Here is a 25401-nt window from a genome sequence, read left to right as displayed (position 1 = left end):
TGATGAAATCTGAGAGCTGGATCACTCCTCCATAGGCTTCTGAGGTATTGAAACTTGCCAGCCCCGAAAAGTTACTACTAGTAACCCCAACTCAGTTCACTAGTATAATAGCGTAAGCTTCTGTTGTTGTACGTCACACGCATCACACACATGACCAGCGTCGGCCAATAGTGAGCCTACGTGTGACGTAGCACTACGGAATCATACTATGTTAACTGACTCGAGGCCCACAGAGAAGGAAACGAATAGTTGACATAAAGTCATTATTTTTGTTTGTTTTTGCGCACAAAAAGTACTCTCGTCGCTTGATAAACTTAAGATTGAGCCACTGTAGTCACTTGAACTATTTTAACGATGTCTTTAATAACTTTTCGGGGCTGGCAAGTGTCAATCCCTTAGAAGCCTGTGGAGGAGTGATCCAGCTCTCAGATTTCATCAAAAATATCTTAATTCATGTTCTGAAGATGAACGAAGGTCTTACGGGGTTGGAACAACATGAGGAAGAGTAATTACTGACAGAATTTGAATTTTTGGGTGGACTATCCCTTTAAATTGAGGAGGCTACAAACAAACCTGCAGACAGTGCTGGGCAGTAAAGATTACATTTAATCTGGATTACATAATCCGATTACAAAAATTAATACTTGTAATTAGATTATATTACATTTTAACATACTCTTTATCAGACTATACTTTTTGATTGATTACATGATATTATTCACACAATGGCAATAATGTATTGATTCTCTCTCATTTTTTTTTCATCTTTTTCATTTTTCCTTTCTAAAAACGTCTACTGTTTATTGGAATTGCACACACAGACCCGCCGCATGTCATGAGCCGATCACTGAAAACTGAGACACACAGCATTTGACCACTGGATTTACACACATCATTTCACTTTTAAGAAGAGGTTTTTCCCCCAACAATTCAACACACAACTACTGACGAACACATTATTAATTATCTTTCATAATTTTGATAATTAAGTCATTTTACCATGTGTTTGGAAATATGTCTTTGGAAGGCTTTTATCTTTCAAATGCACAAATTCTCATTATTTCTTGTTTTAATGAAATGCAGTGATTTGCAAACTTTTTTTTTTGTCGATCCTAAACTTTTTGATCTGATATATTTACTTGAAGTATACGCTCTGAGATGTTAAGATTATTAAATAATGAATAATTAAGTCAATAATCTAACAATACATTTGCATGTTCACAGTTCTCTGGAGTTGGGAAATGGTCACATGACCTGCAGTTAAACAAAAAAAAAATGATCCTTTATAGTAAGGGTTCCATTTTGATTGTTTTTATATTAAAATTATTTTAATTTAACATTTTTATGATTTGATTAATTAGCTCTGTAAAACTCTGACTTAATGTTTAATGCCCTTCATGTTGCTGATAAAGAATGAAATATATTTTCTTTCTCTTTGTATTTTTATATCAATACGGTACAAGATTATAAATCAATGTGATAAACGAGTTAGGTCAAAAGTAATCTAAAAGTAGTCAGATTATATTTAGTAATGGATTACGTTACTAACTACAGTTATTGTCATGTAATCTGGAGTCAGCACTGTCTGGAGAAAGCGATCCGACAGCATAATCTTAAAAAGGCAGTTGCTTCTTTTGGCCTTCTGAGCCGAGAAGTGCTGGGATTTTAATAAGAGCTGATCATGAAAGAAATTAAACACAAATAATATAAAAGAAAATTCGGTAACACTTTATTTTACAGTGTTCTTGTTACATATGTTACATGTAATTACCATAGTAATAACAGTAAATGATGCAAAATTACATGCAATTATCCCTCAACCAAATCCTAATCCTACCCTAACCCTATAGTAAGTACATGTATACTAATTAATATTACACTGTACTTAAATATATAATTACACTGTAACAATGACACCTTAAAATAAAGTGTAACCGAAAATTCTTTGTTCACTCCACTGTTTATAATGTTATGCTTATAACTCGAGTTTAAATTAGTTTAAATTGGTGAGCTTTCACAACACATAGGAGACAATGGGGCAAAAGGCTCCTCTAAACCACTAGATGGCACAAAAACTCGCAGCAACGTGGAAATTTGTCTGATCCTTGGCGTGATGCCGGACAGCCGCTAATTTTATCTAATATTTGATGCTTTTTAAAATGTTGTAGGTTTAAGTAGTAAATGAGAATCGCTAAAATTATTGAATATAGTTTGAAGTCAAGTTTTTTAAGAGTATGCAAAAGTATAGAATTTGGGGTAAAAGGCACCCCTGCTATAGGGGCGAAAGACACAATAATTAACATGATAATAAACTGATAATAAACTGGCTGACTTTTCCGTTTTTGACATGACATGGTAAAAAGTTGGGTGTCCACAGATAATTATATCTACAATGAAACCATCATATTTAAAAATATGATATTAATAATATCATACAATACAATATAATTTATTGCTGTAAATCTATATTAAATTATTGTGGGATCTCCTTCAATGCTTTCAGAATCTTTTTTAAATAATTTTCTGAATTTTTCTTATATATTTTATTTTTATATTAACATATTTTAATGACATTATATTTATTTAACAAAAATGAATTATTTTATTTATCTAAATAAACAGAAAATAGTACAAACTTTGCTAAAGTGCTGTTTTGAACATTATTTTAGCTAAAGTATATGTATCAGTAATGTGTGTATTTTGCCCCATGCTGGTTTTACCCCATGTGTCTGTGGGGTAAAAGGCCCACCTTGCCACCTCATATTTATAAGATTTTTTAAACAAAATGAACCACTTATATGATTTATTTTAACACAAAATGTAGTTTTTTTGTAAACACACACACACACACACACACACACACACACACACACACACACACACACACACACACACACACACAATATTGTATATATATATATATATATATATATATATATATATATATATATATATATATGTGTATACGTAAATATACTGTGTGTATATATATATATATATATATATATATATATATATATATATATTCTGCAATCATACACTATGGGAGTAGTGACAAGCATATTTTTCTTATTGGTACAAAACACAGAACTGCCTCTAAAATCTGATTGGATGATTATAAGCCCACCTGTGTCTGCACATCAGTTCAATTCTGTATTAATGTGCCAGTTTTGCTTGGCAACAGTAAATGACCTACATTTACAGTAGGCAAATAAATGAAATTACCTTGAATTACTTTGAAATTATTTTTAATTTATTTGAATTAGTCTTTTAAACTAATAAATATTACATTAAATGATAAAAGAAATGCTTATAATAATAATTTAATTTCAGTTAACAATTAATGAACAAGATCAGCCAAATAATAGTCTAATTCATAATCCCCCCAAAGCAACGCAGCAGTTTGGCAAAAACAAATTTAAAGGGATAGTTCACCCAAAACTGAAAATGCTGTTATTAATTACTCACCCTCATGTCGTTCCAAACCCGTAAGACTTTCGTTCATCTTCAGAACACAAATTAACATCTTTATAATGAAATGTGAGAGCTTTCTGTCCCTCCATTGACAGCTACACAACTACCACTTTGATGCATCAAAAAGTTTATAAAGATATCCTAAAACAAATCCATATGAATTGAGCAGTTTATTCCAAATTTTCTGAAGAGACACGATCACTTTATATGGATTCGTTTTACAATCTCTTTTTGAAGCATCAAAGTGGTAGTTGCATAACTGTCAATGGAGGGACAGAAAGTGCATTTCATCAAAACATATAAGCTATCTTCATTTGTGTTCTGAAAATGAACGAAAGCTTATGGGTTTGGAACGACATGAGGGTAAGAAATAGACAGAATTTAATTTTTGGATAAACTAACTAAGTTTTATAAAGACTGTTGTGTCCTCGACAAACAAAATGAGCCTACTTGAACCCTAAATGAAAATGCTTCATGCACTTCTCTCAGTTTTTCACTAGATGGCAAACAAGTCAGCTAATGTGTGTAGGCATTGAGCTTCAGGGTTTCTACGGGTCGGGCAAAACAAATGTAGGGTTTCTCAGATCCCCCCTAGTGGCTTGAGTGTAAGCGAGGGTTTGGATGCTGCGCGAGGCCGTCAGTATCTGCATCTCTCGCATCAGCGCCACACACACACACACACACTCACACACACACACATACACACATACAGCATCTCCATCTCGACGCTCCACCTGCCCTCATCAACGACCCGTATTTGAACTGTCTTTGAGCCCATAAAAAGCGCTAAAGTCGACCGCTTTCGGTGAGTACGCGTTTATAAAACATCTTTTCATCGAGCGCGTGTGTGTTTGGGTGCGAGATAAATTGTTGTGACTGGTAAACCAACCATAAAAGGGGCGCGGAGGCTTTATTTGTGCTGTGGCTGATGTTTCGGCACCTGGATTTTAGATAAATAGTTAAACTGAGCTGTGTATCCATTTTTAATCTCTAAGATCAATGCGCAATTCTTTACTTCTCTTTACAAGCGCAAGGTTTGTGTGTTTTAAAGCATTCGCGTGCGGGCAGCCATCAGACAGACACGCGTGAGGTGTTTACCAAACGCTTTGATAACGTGTGCTGAAGCTCTGCACTGTTTATTGATGTGACAGAGGTGTATAGATTTTTTTGTTTTATTATTAAAGGTGGTCGATATATGATTTAGAGCCAAGGCTGCGATATTCTAAATTGGTATTTCACAAGTGTTTTCAAAATCCTCTGCGTTTATAGGCTGGTGAAAAGTGCAATAATCCTTTAAAGATGGTTAAACTGGGGAGTAATCTACAAGACAAAGGAGCGAAAGCTGTTAGTGTTGAGGACGGCTTTCAAAACGTCCCCCTCATCACGCCCTTGGATGTTACTAATCTTCAGTACCAAGCCCCAGACAAGGTAAGGACATTTTTTTACATTTTTTTTAGGTATTATATATTATAGGTCATCAGGTCATAAAAAATATATCCTTCACCTAATGCAAAATGTAATGTAGGCCTAGACTTCCAAACTGGCGTTAGTGGCAAGAACAAATAATGATGTATTAACACAATGTGCTGATTTTTTTATTATTACACTGTTGTTTAATTTTATCTTTTGAGTGTATACAACACAATTTTATAATTTAAAATCCCGATTGTGTGTGTATGTGTGTGTGTTTTTTACTCAATACTAAAAGCTTTTACTGTTTTCTCCAAACATGCCGGTACAATCTGCTTTTCTTGTTGGGTTGCCAAACGGTGTGCATCAGGGCTCGAGATGTGACACTTTCTGTGAGTGGTGCTTCGGCCCTCATTTGGGATTCTGCTTAGGATGGCACAATCATTCTTTGCACCTGCTAAATGAAGTGTCCTGTCACTCTGCCCAAAACCTGTGCTCAAGGCAGTCACAAAAGCACAGACTGTTATATTTTAAGGATTGCACCCCATGCCAACTCCAACCCATTTGGGTGGTTTATTGGCCCGCATGACAAAGAGAAAAAAGCCATTTTATCTTTTATCTAGGCTGTCATATGGAGGCTCTGTTTAATGCCGGCTTAGAGGATGTGTTGGATTACTAACATGTCTATGCCACCTGGTGAGCCTTTCCTTTTCTCCTTGTGGAAGCTAGTGGCTCTCAGAGAGACTATGAATTAGTAAACAGGCAGAAAATTGTGTATTTATGTATACTAGATCATTATTGTGGACAAAAATGTCATGCAAAATGAATTTTTCTCTTGTAAATATATTATTTATATTATTTTGAAGCTTCATTTTTAGCTACAGTTGTAAATGTTAGGCACTGAAATGAAGTACTATATGAAAAAACAAATATTGTTTTTAATCATTTTTTTTGTAGACCACCATATTTCTAAAGGTTGCGGAAAGATTTTGGTTTAATGTTTATATCCAAAGACGTGGGCTTAGGGGCCTTTTAGGACAATGATCATATTTCAATATAGTTCATGTGTAATTACAAAATTTGGATTGCAATTATGAAATTTTACAATAAATAAGAGGAACGAGAAGGGTAATTTAACAGAATAATGGCCCTTAACCTCAGTCGGAAAGATGACTGATTTTGTCTTATACAAATTTTTCAAAGCGTTTTATCAACACCCAAAAGAAGATCATTAACCAATAACCATAGTCTCCTGTATGTATATAATGTATATGGAGCCAATATGGTACTTAAAGTACCAAAAAAATACATCTGAGATAGTAAGATCACTCGATTGATAAACATGGGAAAAAAGCATGGAATAATTTGTTCAGAAGGTTGAAAGCAAATTAGCATTGTAAGCAGGGAATCTTGCATACAAAGTTGCTGTAATGGATGCATGTGATGCAATTCTGTCACATAAACTTGTACAATGTAAAAATCATTAATTTTGCATGCTGACATTAAAGTGTTAAAGCAGGACAAGGATCAGCCCTGCGGGAAATAATTATCTTTCTCTAGAGGTCTGCAGATAGCAACCAGGAAGTAATGACTGCAAATTATTTGAAAGCCGTTTTAGCATTATTTATTTTAAATGAGCCAAGTTAAGAACGCACTGAAGAATTACATTTATTTACTGTAATGAGGTGTGATTCATTAAATTAATACAATAGTGAGTTTTTCTCAGTTATTGGGCACCATAGCTGAGGAACAAAAAATATGGATTTAATTATCATATATTTAAGTTAGGATGTTTCGAGTATAAGGTAAACCGCACATTTAGTTGTGGGACCACTGCAGATGCTTTTTTTCTTTCTTTTCTTAAATTTAAAATTGTTTCCCAAGGGGACTTATATATGGAAACATTTGGTCAGGATGTCTTCTTGTTATCCAGAATCTCGAAACCATTCCATTATAATCTGACCACCAAATTCATCGTCTGATATTTGCATGCATAAATCACAAGCTGCATGTCATCAGCATCTCATCATTATTCAAAGCATTTTTCATTCACGGTTGTCATATCAGCATACCAGTACAGAACTCATATTGGAGAGGATCAATCCATTCGGATCCGCAGTATTCCCTCGTGTTGACACTATCGATGGCTTGAATCAGCAGCTAAAAAGACAATGCGCAACCTTGCCTGGAGGCAGAGGTTGCATTCTGGGGGAGTGCAAAAACCGAATAACAATCCTAGCGATAACAGAATGCCTCACATAGAATAGGAGAAGGAGAGAGAAATGGAAAATGAAATGTCAGAGGGTTTGGGAAGGAGACAGATAAGCAGTAATTGCAGAGTTCATGACAAGTGTTTGAGCTTCGTCCAGTGGACATTAGACTTCATCAACTTCAGGGTTTCTAGAAAGTAAGGTGGCAGGAACGGAGGTCAAGCGCGGAGACGTGTTATTCCTCCATCTGTCATCTCACACCAGACAGGGTTGCCTCCATTCATTAGTTGGAATTTAAATTGTATGACAGAATGAGGAATTCACTGAACTGCAATTAAAAAGTCTAATCCGCTTGAAATTTGAACACTTGAAATCCAACCCAAGTGTGGTTTGAAATCAGATTTAAATTAGTTTTTAGTTTGAATGGATTTTAAGCAGGGTTTTTTTCTCCATCATCTGGGATAAATTGTGATCTACCCAGTCTGATTTGACTCACGATTGAGTGCTGTTGTGGGAATAGGCTTTGATTTTGGAAAGGCCAATTGCGACTGCGTTATTGGAAGTCATTGTTATCTCAGAGTGTCTGTAGGATCAGTGATTAGGAGCGATTTAAGAACCAGTTTCATGGAGTTTTATCATGAGGAAGGCCTAACATGATTATGGGCATTATTGATTGGAAGGTACTGGCTTCGTGGTACAGTTATCAAACTTTGATCTTAAGGGAATTTACTGTTTGCATTAAGTGGTTTTGATGGTTAAACCCTCTCTTCGCAGGTGGTGGTGAAGACACGAACTGAGTATCAGACGGAACAGAAGAACAAGGCCAAGCTGAAGGTGCCGAAGGTGGAGGAGTTCACTATCAGTGTGACTGATGGAGTTTCTGAAAGGCTGAAGGTACAGCTGAACTTCATGTGTTATTAATGCATAGACAAAAAAAAAAAAACATTGACCAAGGAGTGTACAGTTATATGCTCTTCTCTGTCAGTTTAAAATTGGGGTAGGTGGCTTTTTTTTCACTCATTTGCTGAAAAAAAGAAAGCATCATGGCTGACCAGCAAGTGTTCTGGGTGCTGTACACTTGGATTCATTTGAAAACCAGATTCACCAGTTAAGACCATGCTGATAAACCTTTGAATCCAGTACAAAACCAGCATGGGAATTCATGCTGGTCTAAGTATTTTTTTCCAGTAGGGCTGTATCCAGGGTTAGCCTGTTCAGAATGTTCCCGCAGTAGAACATGGTTAATATTTTAAAGATCGATTCTTTCAAGTGTCATTTAAGGGATTGACCGTTATTCAATGCAGCGCCATGACAGGGTATGAAAGTGAGGCTGTGAGGAAAAGACTTGCCGTGTTTCCAATGGCATTCGGCCATCCGCTGTAAAAAGCTGTATAAAGCTCTTAGATTACTTACAATTTTCCACAGCTTGGAAAATTTTATCGTCAATATAATAAAATTATATTGTTGGGAGTTTTTTGTCAACTGAAATTTCTTGGACAGATATTTTTCCAGTGTTTCTTGAGTAGAACAATCCAAAAACACATTAAATAACAGTACAGCCCATTGAAGAGATGCATGTCTAGCCTCGCTTTCATTCCCATTAAAAATCAAAGATGGCGCTGCTGTGAATAATAGTTCACTATAGTTCACCCAAAAATGAAAATTCTGTCATTAATTACTCACCCTCATGTCGTTCCAAACCCGTAAGACTTGCTTTCATCTTCAGAACACAAATACAGATATGTATAATAAAATCTGAGCGATTTTTGTACCTGACAGTCTACGCAACTACCACTTTGATGCTTCAAAAATTTCATAAGATCGTAAAACTAATCCATATGAATTGAGCGGTTTAGTCCAAATTTTCTGCAATCTCTTTATATGCTGAACAGATTGAATTTAGGCTTTAATTCACACATATAGGCTTTAATTCACGTGCGAGGACTAATGCGGTTTATTCTCGTGTTACGCAGCAGTTTGAGCTTCAGCAAGAGGTTTGTTCTGAACCGTCAAGCAGGTTCGGTTGATCTTCTGTTTATGTTCGATGATCAATGTTTATATGTGAATAAAAGCCTTAATTAAATCAGTTCAACATAAAGTGAACATGTCTCTCCAGAAAATTTGGACGAAACCACTCAATTCATATGGATTCGGTTTAGGATCTCTTAATCTCTTTTTGAAGCGTCAAAGTGGTTGTTGCGTAGACTGTCAATGGAGGGAAAGAAATCGCTTGGGTTTCATTAAAAATCATTTGTTTTCCAAAGATGAACTAAAGTCTTACGGGTTAGGAACAATATGATGGTGAGTAATTAATGACATTAAACTATCCCTTTAATGCTGTAAAAATGCAGTCTTTGTTCCAACACTCTTTGCTTCAACTGTTTGGAATGATTCCCGGAAGCAGATTGAGAGGCTGTTGGGTGAAAGAGAGTTGTCGGCAGTGTGAACTTAATGCAGAACTGGAGACACGTTTTACTGTAGCAGTGAAGGTCGTTGGAGAGGCAGACGAAGACGACAGCAAACGTTGGAATAAAGATTTACTTCCTTTGTTAAATAACACTGAATGAAACTGTCAGCAGTCCTGGAATCACAATGCAGTAGGAAAACATTCACTTTGACATATACAGAATGTTTCCATAGACACAATCAAGATGTTCTTGTCTGAGATTCTCCTTCAACGGCGCTCGTTATTTTTTGAGATGCTGAATGAAACATCCCGGAGCTTTCTTGTATGGGCTTGTTGTAGGAAACTCTTCTGGAGGTTGTTGTCTCGAACGAGTCATTGCGAGTACAGCAAGCTAACTGCAGGGGGATCTCTGCTGCGTAGACTCCCAGTTGGATTTTTATCATATTCCCTGCTGTCGCTCCACTAGCAAATAAAGAAGGAATGTTCCCCCTCATTAAATGTTCAAAACAAAAGAGAATTGTGGTCTCTAGTTGTCGTATGCAGCCAAGTGGAACATATTAACATATCATTTTAAAATAAATGTACTATTAAGACAACTTAATTAAGCAGGGAGTTGGTCTTGTGATTTCTGTTTGTTCTTGGTGCATTTGGGTGGGAGGTTTGGCAGATAAAGTGTGGGGAAAAGCGTGATCTTGGCTTTGACTATGTATTTTATTGTTGTTAAAATAACATTACTTATGTTGGATTTGATGCACTGTTAGTTTTACATTATATCAGTGTTACATTGAGAAAAAGAGTATTCAGTGGGAAATAGTGCAAGACGGCCTTTATTTTATCCATTAGGATTTGATTAAATCTTGGTAAATAGGTTGTGTTAATTGTTACTAGTGTTTGCTAAGTGAAATCTCTAATCCTATGCATTTCATTTAACACTTTTTGATTTTAATGTCTGACGATAAAACTGCTGAAAATACAATTAAATTGAATTGTAATTGCAATGTCTTGGCAGCCACTGTAGTTATCAGGGCAGAGACTTTTGCATAAGTTATAAAATGAACCAGTAAAAATATGTCTGCTAAATATAATTTTTCCCTTTCTGTGTAGCATTGATTGTAAAATCAGAATTGTTGTTGCAGAGACCGAATGTTTTTGCATTCAGATCAGGTTAAAAGTTATGCTATTCTTCCTTCAGAATTATGTTTCCTGATGAATTGAGCTCAATACGATTTTAAAGGACTGATGTAACAGACAATAGCACACACACATATTTTGAGGGGCCGTTTACATGACACTGTTTTCAATTAAAAATTGAAAACTTTTTATGCGTTTTGGCCGTTCGACGGCGTTCTGGGGGCCTGAAAACGCAATCTTTTGAAAACGGGTTTCAGTGTGCAAGTTTTTGAAAACGATACCGTTATCGTCTCCTTGTAAAGTACAAAAACGCGAATTTGTGAAAACGGTGTAGTCATGCGCATGCATATTACATGTTGTCTATAGACGCATAGTTTTTCTTTATAAAGTCACATTGCCAACTACTGGCCTGGCAGCAGAATACACCGCTTTTTATCGTTTTTGCGGGTCCGTGTGAAAATGAATCGTTTTAAAAAACATTACACGAGATAACTTGTCAATCCAGGAATAAACCCCTGCAGATCCTCCAGGCAGTGCTGCAAACCAATTAATAATCTGCCAGAAAAATAATAACGCTTCCTAATGGAGAGCGTCTGGACACACAAAGACGCACAAATTCTAATGCGCAGTGCAAGATAGATACCCAGCTAATCCTTAGGCGTAGCTGCACAATCCTCAGTTCAGACACACATCCCATAGCTGAATGGATGTCAAGCCGACAGTAGACATGAGGGACGGGATGAGAGAGAGAGAGAGAGACAGAGGACATTGAGCTGAAATGCTGCCCCGTCAGCCTCGGCATCTCTGGGAGAGAATAAGCAGAATAAGAATGAAGGAGACGTGCTCGCTTGAAGGACCACTCACACCCACACTGCTCTGCCTTGGCCCTTCGGCTCTTGTTTAGTCTGCCATTTTAACATCTCTGGAGAGAAAATGAGAACAAGAAATAAAAAAGAGGGTAAAATAGGACTGCTACACCAGAGGTAGCTAGTCAGACAGAGAGAGGAAAGAAAAGCACCTTTAATGCACAGTTAAGTTATGAGACCAGAAATAGAGTGGGCGTATTTGAGATTGTGCAGTTTCCACTGTGTGCTGTAGACTACACATTTTAATCAAATCTGTACGTCATCTTTTTTGCAGTTTTAACAACAGCTGTGTTCTTGTGTGAGGCCAGTTGACTACCATATTCAGTGTATTTCCAAGTTACTTTAAAGGATACCATTGTACTGCCATGGCACATAACCGAAATATGTAATACAATGGCATGTTTTGTTACTTTTTGTTAGTGTGAGGCCAGTTGATTGGCATACTCATATTCATGATATTTGCATGGTACTCCAAGAAACTTCAAATAATCCAATGCTATTACTGTGGTATATGTCCAAAAGTCAGTGGTAATTTTGTTAGTGTTTGACCAATTTGGCCAATTGATTACCGTATTTATTTACATGGTATTCCATGTTTCCAAGGTACTTTAAAGTATACCATGTACCATGGGGAAATGTAAAAAAAACAAAAAAACACTAAGTGCAAATTAGAGCTATGAAATGATTAATTGTGATAAATTGCATCTAAAATAAAAGTTTGTGTTTACATAATAAATGTGTGTGAACTGTGTATTTTGTATATATAAATACATACACATGCATGTATATATTTAAGAAATATTTTCATTATACATCATATATAAATAGGCTATTTTATATATAAATAACACATTTTTCTTAAATATATACATGCAATGTACGGGACAATGGTGACTCCAGCATAAAAATATTCATGATTCTGAAGTTGAAAGTACATAATTATTTTAGACGAATTACATATGGCAGGACCCACAAATATTCCCAGATTGCATTATATTCAACTTTATATATAGTGGTTTAATGTAGTACTGACACTAAAACTCTGAAAACGGATTTTTTTTCTCACACAGCAATTTGTATTTTGGGTGAACTATACACAATATATATTGCTACTATCCACAATACATATTGTTGCATTTTTGTATTGCTATATATTGTGACATGATATATTGTCACACCGCTAGTATGGGGCCATTTGATTGCCATATTCATATGAATTTTTCATTTTTTATAAAAGAATTAAACGTATAATACCATGCTATTTACCATGGGACATGCCCAGAAGTCAACGGTAATACCATGGTATTTTTTATTACGTTTGATTAGTGTGAGGCCTGTTGATTACCACATTTATGTACCACACATGTGTAAAAGGTGATGTTTATTTGAACATTTATTGAAATCAATGCTTCCCTCGAAGAGCATTGAGCAAAGGTATTCTGTCCATTTAAAGGACAAATCTTTATTCGAAAGTCTGCAAGCGTTCAAGCTGAAATGCCTTTGTTGGGGCAACATAACTCAAACTGTCATTGACAGAAAGGAGACCGCCATGCACAGAGATGCATTTGAGGGCACACAATCCATTTTTGTATAACGCTGCCAATACATTCTCCCTAGTCATGCAGTAAATCGTCACTGGGCATTCGCTCGATGACAAAATAAAGTACCCAATCATGTGGGAGTGCCAGGAAACAGAGACGATTGTCTCCCACCCTGAAGTCAGGAGACCATGCTATGCTGAATTGCTCCTAGCATCCCCCTACAGATGATGGCCATTCATTGGATTTGACAAATCGTTTGCTTGGGCAAAAGCATATGTTGTCAAGCGGTGACCCCGGGTAATCTAGGGGGGGCAGTCACTGTCAGAGCGATTGATCGTGTTGAGTGATGGTGATTATATTCTCCAAAGACAAGCTGGAAAACACTCAGCCCCAGTTTTAACACATTCTCTCTACCACCAACCAAAAATATGTAGAACGTTACATATAGTCGTCATTTACACACCTTCACATTTCTTTCTTCTGCGGAACACAAATAAAGATATTTTGAAAAATCTCTCCGCTGTTTTTGTCCTTATCAGTCAGTGGAATCAAAATGTTTCAAGCTGCTGAAAGCCACTGAAAGATTCTTCAAATATTTTATTTTGTGTTATGCAGAAGAAAGAACACCATGCAATTTTGGAACAACATGAGGGTGAGTAAATGATGACTAGGTGAACTATCAATTTAAGACTTCTTGTAGATCAAAATCTGTATTGATTATAGAAACATCGTGACACATTCAATTGAAAGTGAGTTTTTGAAGTAGAAAAGCTGAAACAGTATTTTCTTATTGAACATACTCCAATAATCTCTATTTACAACTTCGAAAAATCATTTTGTAGTGTACGTAAACCTTTTTTCACTTTGTCCATAATTCACTGTCATAAAATGGTCAGTATTTACATCACAGTTTTGTATCTCTAGCTGTGCAGTTGTCGTATTCTGTGAAGTCAGAGACGTCATTAGAGGTGAATGAAAAGCTTAGGCGATTGCCTGGAGTCATTTGTCACGTTAAACGCGACAGTGTATTTGATCTGCTGCGGGACGTCCTGTTCTCTGTTCACAGCGACGGAGAAGATTTATGACACCAGATGGCTTTTCCTTTGTTTGAACCCTGATTAATATCACTTTCCACCGCTGCTAGAGAATCACATTCATCTCTTTTGTCTAGCTTTGTAGATAGAAATGTCACCCACTTATTGACGTAGACAGCTAGCACGTTTACACGCTCGGCCTAATATCTCAACATTGTGGAACATCACACGTTTGAAGGCTTTTCTTTTGTCTACACCACAAAAATATTTGACACACCTAGGTTTTCTGTCCTGATTTCATTGACCATATAAACATATTTATTGGCATGCTGGTGGATTTTCTTTTGAGAGCGGTTCGTGAAACTGGGGGCGGAGCTATCAACATTTTTTGGTGATTTCAAATATCAACACCGTTTCTCAGAAATTGCTTACTGCAACTTTAAATAAAGATTTTCTTGTATCCGGCCCCTGATTTTTGACAGTCGTCAGTGTATTGTGCATACGTGCTGTAGGAAAAATGTGTTTCTTTGGCCCATAATTGCCTGGTGTCAGGGGTGAGGTTAAGGGTAGCGAGGTTCCCTGCCCAATAGAAATGAATCTGGATTGTGTCTAATCCACAGACACAGTGTAATCACCATGGGGAAATCTCAGGGTAATCAGAGTTTATCTATGTATCATCTTTTTACTCTTTTTAATTCATTTTATAACTGTATCATATATCTCTTTTAATTTCTTTCATAATTGTTTTATTTTGTGATTATTTTAATTCCTTTCCGTAAAGCACTTTGAATTGCCATAGTATATGAAATGTGCTATATAAATAAACTTGCCTTGCCTTATTACTTATAAACCTCGCATAATCATTTAAAAAAAAATATTTCTTTAATAAGTTGTAAAGGAAGACAAGTGCGGATCTTTTTTCTTTTTGAAAGCATTGATATTTTTGCGTATGTACGCACACCCAAAAAAAGTGCAGTGATTCTTAACCGTCAAGGACATGTCATATTTCACTTTCAAAATCAAAAGAAATTTGAGATAAATCATTTTAACAAAATCATTTTTCTTTTAAGATGTTATTTTTTAAAACATTCATATACAAACAGTATTAGTATATTATTTAAAAGTAGTTGTAAAGTATTTACACATCATTTTTATCCAATCAATGTCTTTATACTAATGTAAATAAAATCATTGTATTAAAGTAAAACATTTAAAATAAATTAAACAGTATAATAACAATCGGAATGCTGGAAAAAAAAACAAGGTCCAAAAATAGCATTTTTATTGCAAAAGTATTTTTAACTTGATTTTATTATGAAATATAGAAACATTAAAACGCTATTCATGTAAGCTACTTTTCTGGAAGGTTCCATGTGTTTCATATTCTTTCCATATTCTTATGAGAGCCTTCGTTTTTTCCCCGTTATGATACAACCTTACAGACATGTCAGAAAAATTTGCCAATGCTGGTAAAAAAAAAAAAAAAAAAAAATCCCTGCAAAGTGGCAAAACACGCATTTCACTGTATCTGACTACACAGCAAAATGAGTTGAGGTTATTCTGTGACACTGTTGCCTCTCTTGAGCAGAAGTCTCTTACCTGTGCACCTATGGGGTGCTTGGGGAGCAATTAGTATCATGGAGCAGTTCTCCCTCCTGCATTGCTCCTCTCTCTATCTCTCTCTATCTCTCGGTCTGTTAGCAGGGCTAATGGCCAGAATGCCCACAGGCTCACTGGTGTGAGAGACACGGCCCTGGAGAGGCAGGCTTGTTATTCTGCCGTATTGTTGATTACCCCCCACAGAAGCCTTCTAGCTCTGCAGTGGATCTGAGAAGCAGTTTGCATATCGCTAGTAGAATACATTTAAGAGGAAGTCAAATTAACACTGCAGGATTACTGACAGATACAGCTTCCCTTTTGAGAGAAATAAAAAGTCTAGACTACACTAGACAGGGCACCCAACTAACCGGGACTGGTCACAACACAATCTATTGTTGGTTTGACTGCTTCTAATTGCTCTCCTCATTTGGATAAAAGCTTCTGCTAAATTATTAAATTTCCCCTAAAATAAAAAGCCATTTTTTTAAAATTTTTTTTTATGTGTGAAGATCCATTTCTACAACATGGAAACATATTAATTGTGATATTATTAAGGCAAAATATTTTTACTAATTTCTTTTTTTATTGGTATTAAAAATAAAGACAAAAAGAAACAATTTTATGTCTTGTTTTCCCCTCTGCTCTATCAAAACTACTATCGAACTGTGACTTCAAAACCAAGATACGCACCAAACCATTAGTTTTGTGTACCATTTATTTTGTCTTGCTGTTAATAAAATTAGACTGTCCAAAAAATAGGGCTGTCAAAAAAGAAAAAAAATCACATTTATTCTCACGATTTCCAATCAGAAAGTGTAGACAATTATAATATCATATTTGGTAAATGTGTTAACAATTATTGCATTAAGCATGCTTAATTAATATCTTAAAGGGTTAGTTCACTCAAAAATGAAAATTATCCCATAATTTACTCATCCTCAAGCCATCGTATACGTATATGACTTTCTTCTATCAGCGAAAAACACAATCAGAGTTGTATTAAAAAATATCCTGGCTCTTCCTAACTTTATAATGGGAGTGAATGGTGCCTTAGATTTTGAGGTAATTCTTCCGCCGGAACTAGACTCACGTACGGACGTTACCGAAAGCCAGTGATTATAGTTTCTGAAGTTGTAAATATGGATATTTTTCTTACAAAAACACATGGATTCACTTCAGAAGGTCTTTATTAACCCCCTGGGGTCGTATGGGTTACTTTTATGATGGATGAATGCGTTTTTTTGGGGGGCTTCAAAATCTAAGGTACTATTCACTCCCCTTATAAAGCTTGATAGAGCCAGGATATTTTTAATATAACTCTGATTGAAAAAAAAGATGATAAGTTCATGATAATTAGGCCATAATCAGATTGAAAGATTAGCGGCCTAAAGCCTATGTTTTAATATGTGTAGGATTTATTGCATCTTAAGAAAATGCTGAAACACACAGTTTCTGCAGGAAACACCAGAGGATGACCGATAGTGGATTTTGCAGATGCTGTTTTCTAAAATGGGGAAATATGGCCGATAACCAATTAATCACATAATATGACCTTTCCATTTAATGTCAAATAGTGCTTACCTTTATTCGAAAATGATCATGAATGACAAGAATGTTTTGCAATTATTAAAATAATCAGTAATTGGTAAACACACCCCCTTGCCTCTGATTGGCCCACTGTTTTAAAAGGGATGAGGTGCGCTACATCAAAACTTCTTTTAACTTACCATGGCGTCCTAAAAACATGGTGTTCATGCAAGATGCATCGCAATGGTCAAAAACACATTTCCATCCATAAAGTATGTTTACATAGGATAATGTTATAAAGTAGGATAATGTTATAATGTAGCGCAATGGCATGCCAAAACATGTGCTGTGTGAATTGTCTGTATAATGTTACCTCATGAATTACAGACATTCTACATAAACCGAAACCTTAACTCAATACTAATAGAGTTCACTAAGATGTTGCTAAGCTATTGGCGCGATATTGTAATAAAGCAAAAGAAAAAATAATATATATATATATCATATATAATCAATATTTAATTACACAGATCAGTTTTATTGATGCTTCTCAGAATTAAATTTAGTTTATTTGTAACTGACATTTAACTCTTTACTATTTTAATTCCTTTTATAACTGTTTTAATTTTCCTTGCTTTTATTTTGTGATTGTTTGAATGCCTTTCTGTGGAAAGCACTTTGAATTACCATAGTGAATGAAATGTGTGCTATAAATAAACTTCCCTTTTCTGGAAAGGACATGCAATTCTGCCTTGAAATTTCTAAAACGAAATATGCTGTCTAACTGCTGGACAACATTGGCATCACGCATCAACATTTTTGCGTGCCTATGATTCCTTAAGCTGCTGCCTCAGGCAGTGAACCGAGCGAGGCCGTATTTACGTCTGAGGAAACAGACTGGCATTGACTCTTCGTAGATATTGAATAAACACCCCAGTCTTTTCTGTTCCCTTGACATCTGATGCGTCACTGCGATTTTCCCAAGCCTCTCCTCACCCTGTTTCACCGCTGTGTGTCTGTAGCAAACGCTTAGGAACAGATGAAGCTTAAGATGACTAATCCAACAACCGTTTTTTTGTTGTTGTTTTTTTTGTTGTTTTGTATCTCTGCTGTTTCCCTCTGTACTAGGCTGGAGCTGAGGTAATTTTGAAAGCAGATGTCTAAGGTATTATTTATCTAATGAAACAAAAAGCTGGATATCTTTTTTTAATGCTCTCTGTGGTTAGCCTTGGTTCACATCTCATAACAGAGTTACTCTGGGGAAAATGAGTCCTCAGACATCTCTAGCTCAGGGATGCATTGATTTATTTATTGACTGGCATCACTGCTTTGTGGGAACCGCTGTTATGCGGCAAGAGTAGATGAAACTGCGAATCTCAGAACCCCTGAGGAAATTGTGACAGATGGGCTGCTCACACATATGGAGTGGAAAGTGGTCTGGCTGTGTTTGTAGGCGATTGTTGCAGTTGCAGAGGCAGCAGGACAAGGCCAGGAACTAGTGAGTCGTATTGAACCAAATCTACAGGATCCCAGAATCCTGATGCCTGTGTACCAAGGTTACATTCTCCATTAGGATGTTCGGATTATAACGTCATCCATCTTCCAAAATATAGACGGATGCTATAAACCACTAGGTTCAGGCATGGACCAAAGACTCAGTTAAATACCTATAAGAGACTATTTTGAGAGTATTGGCTGGGATCTATTTTTTAATGATTATAATTGTTGCAGTAATCATGAATTATTGAATGGCGTGTTATACCTGTTATAATTTCTGTGTGAAGGCGGTGGTTCAAACAAAAAAATGTTAGATTTTTCCAAACAACAAACCCTGGATTAACAAAGATCTAAAGCAAGCATCTTCAACCAGAAGTCTGGCAATTAATGTTTGATCAAATAATTTTTTGTTAAAGTCCCCATGTGGTGAAAATCAAGCTTTTAATGTTGTTTATATGTATATGTGGTGTTTTTAATATGCTTTAAAGGGACATTGTGTAGGAATTTCTCCCATTTAGCGGTAAAATTTTATTTTGCATTCAAACGAATTGTGCTCTCCAGTGCCTCGCTTTTTCAAATGCGTGTTGTATCTACGGTAGCTGTTTTGTACCAAAAAGCTATAACAAACAATGCAAGAACAATCATATGCTCTATTAAAAATATATTCTTATCGAATTTCTAGGTTACAAAAAGTAAACTTACAAACCTTGTTTTTAGCGCCTTCTCAACTTTATTCAATTCATGAATGTCAGTCACGTGACTTCTTACGTCATCCGCTCTTTTTCCAGTTGACTGCCGCCATCTTGAGTACCTGACACGCATTAGCTATCTAGCTTGCTACGATTTAGAGCTTCATATGGAAACAGTAAATGGCTACGAAAGGCAACATTTCGCACCTAGATTACCATGAAAAGAAACGCTACTTTCAAAAAATATCATCGTTAGGGTGTGATCCTTACGCGATACCTGATGCGTAGTAGCTACTTCCAGCCTGACATTTGACAAGCAGATTTTCTCTTAATTGTCTCTGTTTGTTTCACTTTATACATAACCAACTTTGTTTATGTAAACCTTGTGTGTATTTGACAGTATTAGCGCAATAAGACTAGAAAGATAACTTGGTTCAGTAACCAGGCGCTGTTGTTAGACAGGCTTTGTGCATATGTGCGCTTCGGGTGTCTGCGCTCAGAAAAGCACACGTTTTAGCCGCGCATCAACGCGTGAATGACTTGTTTAACCGGCAAGGCTTTAAAGCATATGCAAATGATTAACTTTTGTGAACTGCAGTGTCCCTTTCTCTGCGTTAACATTTGATGGGAATATACGTCGCGTTGTAGCCTATGCTGAGACGGAGGCGCCAGAAATGCAACTGATGTAATGCACGATACTAACGTTACGACATTTCTTCAAAAGCAGGTCGTGGAGATATTTTAATCATCTACGATCATAAATCGTGATATTGCACACCCCTAAGCTAGCGTTAGCTCATCAACAACAATATATTTACATCCAATCACCACAGACAAAATGAACACTGCACAGAGAGTTTGCACACACAAACCACTGTTATAACATAAAAGCAAGCAGGATACTGCGTGCGTGGTTTGGCATAATATGACTGAATGCACACAAAGTGCGCTCCCTTAATTCCTAAAAAGCTGATGTCAGTTCATCGTGATCTCACACATCTCTGTTATTATCAATGAAGCTGACTGCACAATAAATCTTTCATAATATATACACTTTGTTATAATTAGAGGATTTGCCAGCATATAAAATTCAGCTCTAAACAAAAAGTCCGTTTTGAGCGGTGAGTGGAGTCAATCTTAAATGCTTCTGATTGGCCTTTTTCAAGGAATCAACACATATGTCTGTGATTGGCTAAATCGCTCAACGCTGCAAACATGTTATAAAAAGAAACTCTGGCCTGTAAATCATTTCCATTTTGTAATACAAAAATGTATTAGTTTTTATATGTTTTATATGTTTTGAATGAACGAAATGACTCGAAAAAAAAGATTTGTTAATTTTGAACGAGTCTTTTTTCGAGTCATTTCGTTCATTCAATGAACGAAATGACTCGAAAAAAGATTTGTTCATTTTGATGAACGAATTCAAACAGGAGAGTCACGAACGTGCATCACAGAACAGAGCAAGGTGAGCATTTGTGCTTATAAAACTTAAAGTTTTTTATTTATTTTTGAAATGGACAACCGTTTCGCAAGATAAGACTCTTATGCATCGTCTGGTGTCGTTTAAAGCCATTTGAAGCTGCACTGAAACTGTCATTTGGACCTTGGACCGTTTGGTACCCAATGAAGTCCATTATATGGAGAAAAATCCTAGAATGTTTTCATCAAAAACCTTAGTATTTTCGACTGATGAAAGAAAGACATGGACATCTTGGATGACATGGGGGTGAGTAAATTATCAGCAAAGGTTTTTTAAAAAGTGAACTACTCCTTTAAACTTGCCGGGGCAGTGACAAGCGCCTCTCACTGCTCTGCTCCTCCGTTTCTGCTGCTTTCAGTTACGTGACGCTGGCTCTGAACGAAAATGCGTTTTGGAAACGGGTTGGCCTAGTATTTTTTGACCCTCTATGCTATTACTGTATAGTTTTTCAAGATGGCGGAACGACATGGAAGCCTCCGTGGACCTACCCGTCACATGCATATAAAGATAATAAATTCTTCGTTTACGAGGATAAGTCAGATAATTGGCAGAGGTAGTTGTACACCATTGAGGACATATTTATGAATAAAAATATTGATTTTAGATAATAAAATACCTAAAAAACTACACATAGTCCCTTTAAGACAAACCATGTGTAAATTCATAAGTAAACACCATTGCTGAGTATTTTCTCCTTAAAACTGCAGTGAACCAAAGACAGTCTCAAAAACACAGTTTGAAAAGGCTGGTGTTTCTGACGTCACAAACCTTGTAACCAATCAGATCATCGTGTGATCGTCAACGAGTGGATCACTGTACTGCTGTGAGTGAGTGGAGGCGGGGCTCATTTGCTTATTCATAGAACCGCATATACTTAATGAGGCAAGGGTGTAGTTACATTCATATTTTTTCAAGGCAATATATTTTTTCAAGGAAAAAACGCTTAAAGGTACAATATGTAGGATTTTGCAGTAAAATATCAAAAAACCACTAGGCCAATGTTATATATTTTGTTTAGTTGATTACTTACAATATCCCAAATGTTTCAAACAATTTATAAATCGTGAGAAAATTGCGATTTTAACCAAGGAAACGGGACGTGTGAGCGGGGGTGAGGAGTCGCCAGTCAATGACATCATATCCGCGTTACCCTCGGTTTCCGCCAGGTTTGACCTCGTACTGCCATAGTAACCAAGGCGACAGACGTTGACAACTGGCCCGTTATGCCTAGCAAGGCGCTCACGCTGTTGTTGTTTTGTTTAAACATTATGGACCATGGCAAGCAGACTTTGAGTCAAAAAGAGGACTAAAACGAAGATCAACATCTTTCGAGATGCCGAGAGCTCCACGTCCGCGACTAACTTCGACTTGACAGAGACGCGAGTGTTGCATGTACTTTTAGACGGGTGAGCAAATGTACATAAAACAAATGTTATCAGTGTTATTTAGTTCAACATGATGAAATGTTAGAATATGATCTGTATGTTATTCTAATGTTGATCTAGCTTAACGTACTTAGTCTCATACAGCTAACACACAACCTAACTAACAACATTCAACACACTCAAATGCTGTTTAGTGTGATAGTGTAACTGTTAGAGCAAGTGAAACAGTGCTGCGTTACCTCAAGTTTGATTCGTCTAATAAACTACTCTTGCGTGTAGTTCGGCAGAATGAAATGTCCTTATTCTTTTATATCCGCGGGACTCGCAAATGACTCGTGTGGCGCTGGTATACGTCTAGCAATCGCGCCCTGATTCACACCACAGTCATGGTAAAAACATTAATGTATTCACTCATCCATAAAAGATCCATCAGCTTGACAAGATCCATAATTCAGCTTAATGTGGAATATGAGTCATCAGTATACGCCTTTTTTTATTGAAAGAGGTTAGCGACCCCTGGTGGCGAAAAATCCTTGCATATTGTACCTTTAAAAGGGATAGTTCACCCAAAAATTTTAATTAGCTCATGATTTACTCTGAAGCCATCCTAGGTGTATATAACATTCTTCTTTGAGACAAATACAATCAGAGTTATATTAAAAAATATCCTGGCTAATTCAAGCTTAATAATGGGAGTGAATGGCTGGTGAACGGACAGATGAGCTGTGTGGAGTATTTTTATGATGGATGGATGCACTTTTTTGGGCTTCCATAACATTACAAAGTCAAATCGTAAATGCCCTTTAACAAAAGCAAGTGCACCCTTGATACTGTAATAATATCATATTGGCGAAACATTTTTGGCAAATGTTCCAATGCGTATTTTGTAAATATTAAAATTAAATATTCGTATCAAAATACACATCACATTTGTTTTTATTTGATTCTTAATTTGTCTATCAAAGAGTAAAAAGAAAATGTGAAATATTAGTAATCGTATAGCTAAAGTTAAGTGAATTATTAGTAAACTTGAAGTTAAAGTTCAGATAAATTGCAAAATTAAATTGTACGAGAAATCCATTAAAGTAATTGTGATTAAAACATGCATAAATCTCAATTTTAAGTAATACACAGACAGTGATGCATGTGCAACAACAATAACGTGCATAGTTCTAATCTACTGTCTTAACAATATAACTATCATAATATGGTTAGTTCTCTTACGAGAGGTTCTCTCGTATTGCGTAAGTTTAGCTTACGCTACGGAAAAGATTCATCTTCTCGAGATACTGAAGCCAAAAAATTATCCTTAATTTTGTAATCCTTGTCAACGCAGTGCAGCAGCTAGCAGACCTAGAGCAGGCCATCTCGCTTGCTCATTGGCTGCCCTGCGGGCAACTGCTGCAGCCTACCAGTGAGCCCGGCGTGACGTCACGCCCAATGAAGGGCGCCCGCGCCTTCATAGCGTCACAGCCCGCCAGAATGGGCGTGGCTTAGCGTATAACACTAGGGGCTGTAGGCTGAATTCCCTGATTTTCGTCTCTTCAGCGAGCTCTTCGCATCGCTGGATCTGAGAGAAGCCACCGCCGCCGTCGAGAACAGCGGACAGCCAGCTTAGGAGAGCGCTGAGGAAGCCGGCCGTCTTCGCCACCTTCAGCCATCCGTGCGAGCTACGCTATCCGGCGACGTATCCTTTACCTTGCTAAAACCTATTCTAAAACCTATTCTAAAAGAGCAGCGAGTGTCTTTTTTAAGACGCCTCGCACTTCCGGCTGTGAAGCGCTTCCGCTGTCGACCCTGCGGGCTCGACTCGAAGCCTTCAACACCCCCCGCCTCTCCTCACCGACGCGCAGCTGCCGCTCACGAGCCTCACTGCCGTCGCATCTGAGAATGAGGCCGAGGGACACGTACGAGCACGCGGCTAGCTCTCTTTACGTTACAAGAGAGCTACCCCGCCCTCGTGTCCCCGTTCACGCGTCATGCAGAGCCCTCTCGAGCTCTCTGCATGACCCGGACGGGCATCATCTGTGTTACATGTAGGTCCCGTGCCCACTACTCGTGCGCGCGCCCTCGTACAAACACTGTTCCAGTTCTGGTCCCGAGCACGCGGCTAGCTCTCTTTACGTTACAAGAGAGCTACCCCGCCCTCGCGTCCCCGTTCGCGCGTCATGCAGAGCCCTCTCGAGCTCTCTGCATGACCCGGACGGGCTTGCGCGCGGCCGTCGAAATGTCTCGCCATGTCAGTCCCCTTAGATAAGGCTACTGCAGTGGTGTATTTGGCAGCCAACGAGCCGGTAATGCAACCCGCTCGCCTACACACATCCGCCGTTCTCGCGGCGACCCAGAGAAATCTCAAATGAGTATAATGTCAGATTAAGAATGTAAGTTACGTGCCCGCTCACGAGCGCTCACGCTTACTAACAGACACATCGCCTCCGAAAAGACGTGCGTGTTTAAGTTTATTCCCTGTCAGTCCCCTTCAAACAGGCTACTGCAGTGGTTCAATTAGCAGCCAACGAGCCGGTCTGCTGACCCTCTCGCCTGCACACAAACGCCGTTTTCACGGCGACCCAGAAAAATCTCAAAATGAGTAAAATGTCTGGTCCGGCTCATGCCGTCGGTGTTGTAAGTGTAATGAAAGTGCCCACGCCCCAGTGTTCACCACTACACATAAGCACTCCGAACCTCGCAGAGCACACTCTCATGAAGCGCAGAAAAGCCGCTCGAGTGTTGAATGTAAGAAATGTGTCCACAAGTCTGTGCCCACTATCTGCCCGCTCTGTTACACGATCAAGAAAGCAGGTTATGAATGTAAGTCTAGTGCCCGCCAGAGTGCGTTCACGCTTGCTAACACAAACCTCCCCCCGGGCTCCGCCCGCGCGTTTAAGCGTTATCACAAAACGCAAGGCATTATTAAAACGTTCCCCATCCATTATGATCGGGGCGTCAAATACACTTGTAAGTCTAGTGCCCGCGCTCACGCTTACAGGAAGCTTTTCCACCCGGAGCGCTGCTCGCGCGTCAAAGAGTGAAAAAAGAATGTTCCCCATCCCTTATGATTGGGACATCTCACATAAATCAGCCGGTCTCGGCTTTCAGCGAGCAGCCATTGCCCAGGACCGAGAGCGCGCGCGCCGCGCTTTCGGCT

General features: G+C 37.6%; 1 protein-coding gene across 1 annotated transcript in view; it reads left to right on the top strand.

Moving 5' to 3' along the window:
* The first annotated feature begins 4065 nt into the window (after positions 1 to 4065).
* nsg2 (neuronal vesicle trafficking associated 2) overlaps positions 4066 to 25401 on the top strand; it is a 42012-nt gene continuing 20676 nt past the window's right edge. The window contains exons 1-3 of the mRNA XM_077197425.1: positions 4066 to 4279; positions 4744 to 4902; positions 7869 to 7988. Coding sequence (XP_077053540.1) covers positions 4774 to 4902; positions 7869 to 7988 — 249 coding nt within the window. The 5' untranslated portion in view covers positions 4066 to 4279; positions 4744 to 4773. The remainder of the gene's footprint in view (positions 4280 to 4743; positions 4903 to 7868; positions 7989 to 25401) is intronic.

The sequence above is a fragment of the Siphateles boraxobius genome, unplaced genomic scaffold (assembly GCF_051911475.1).
Source record: "Siphateles boraxobius isolate OS27281-9 unplaced genomic scaffold, OSU_SipBor_1 11, whole genome shotgun sequence".
In the NCBI taxonomy this organism is placed as follows: Eukaryota; Metazoa; Chordata; class Actinopteri; order Cypriniformes; family Leuciscidae; genus Siphateles; species Siphateles boraxobius.
The sequence above is the reverse complement of the archived record's forward strand: the minus strand, read 5'-3'. Positions and strand labels throughout refer to the sequence as shown.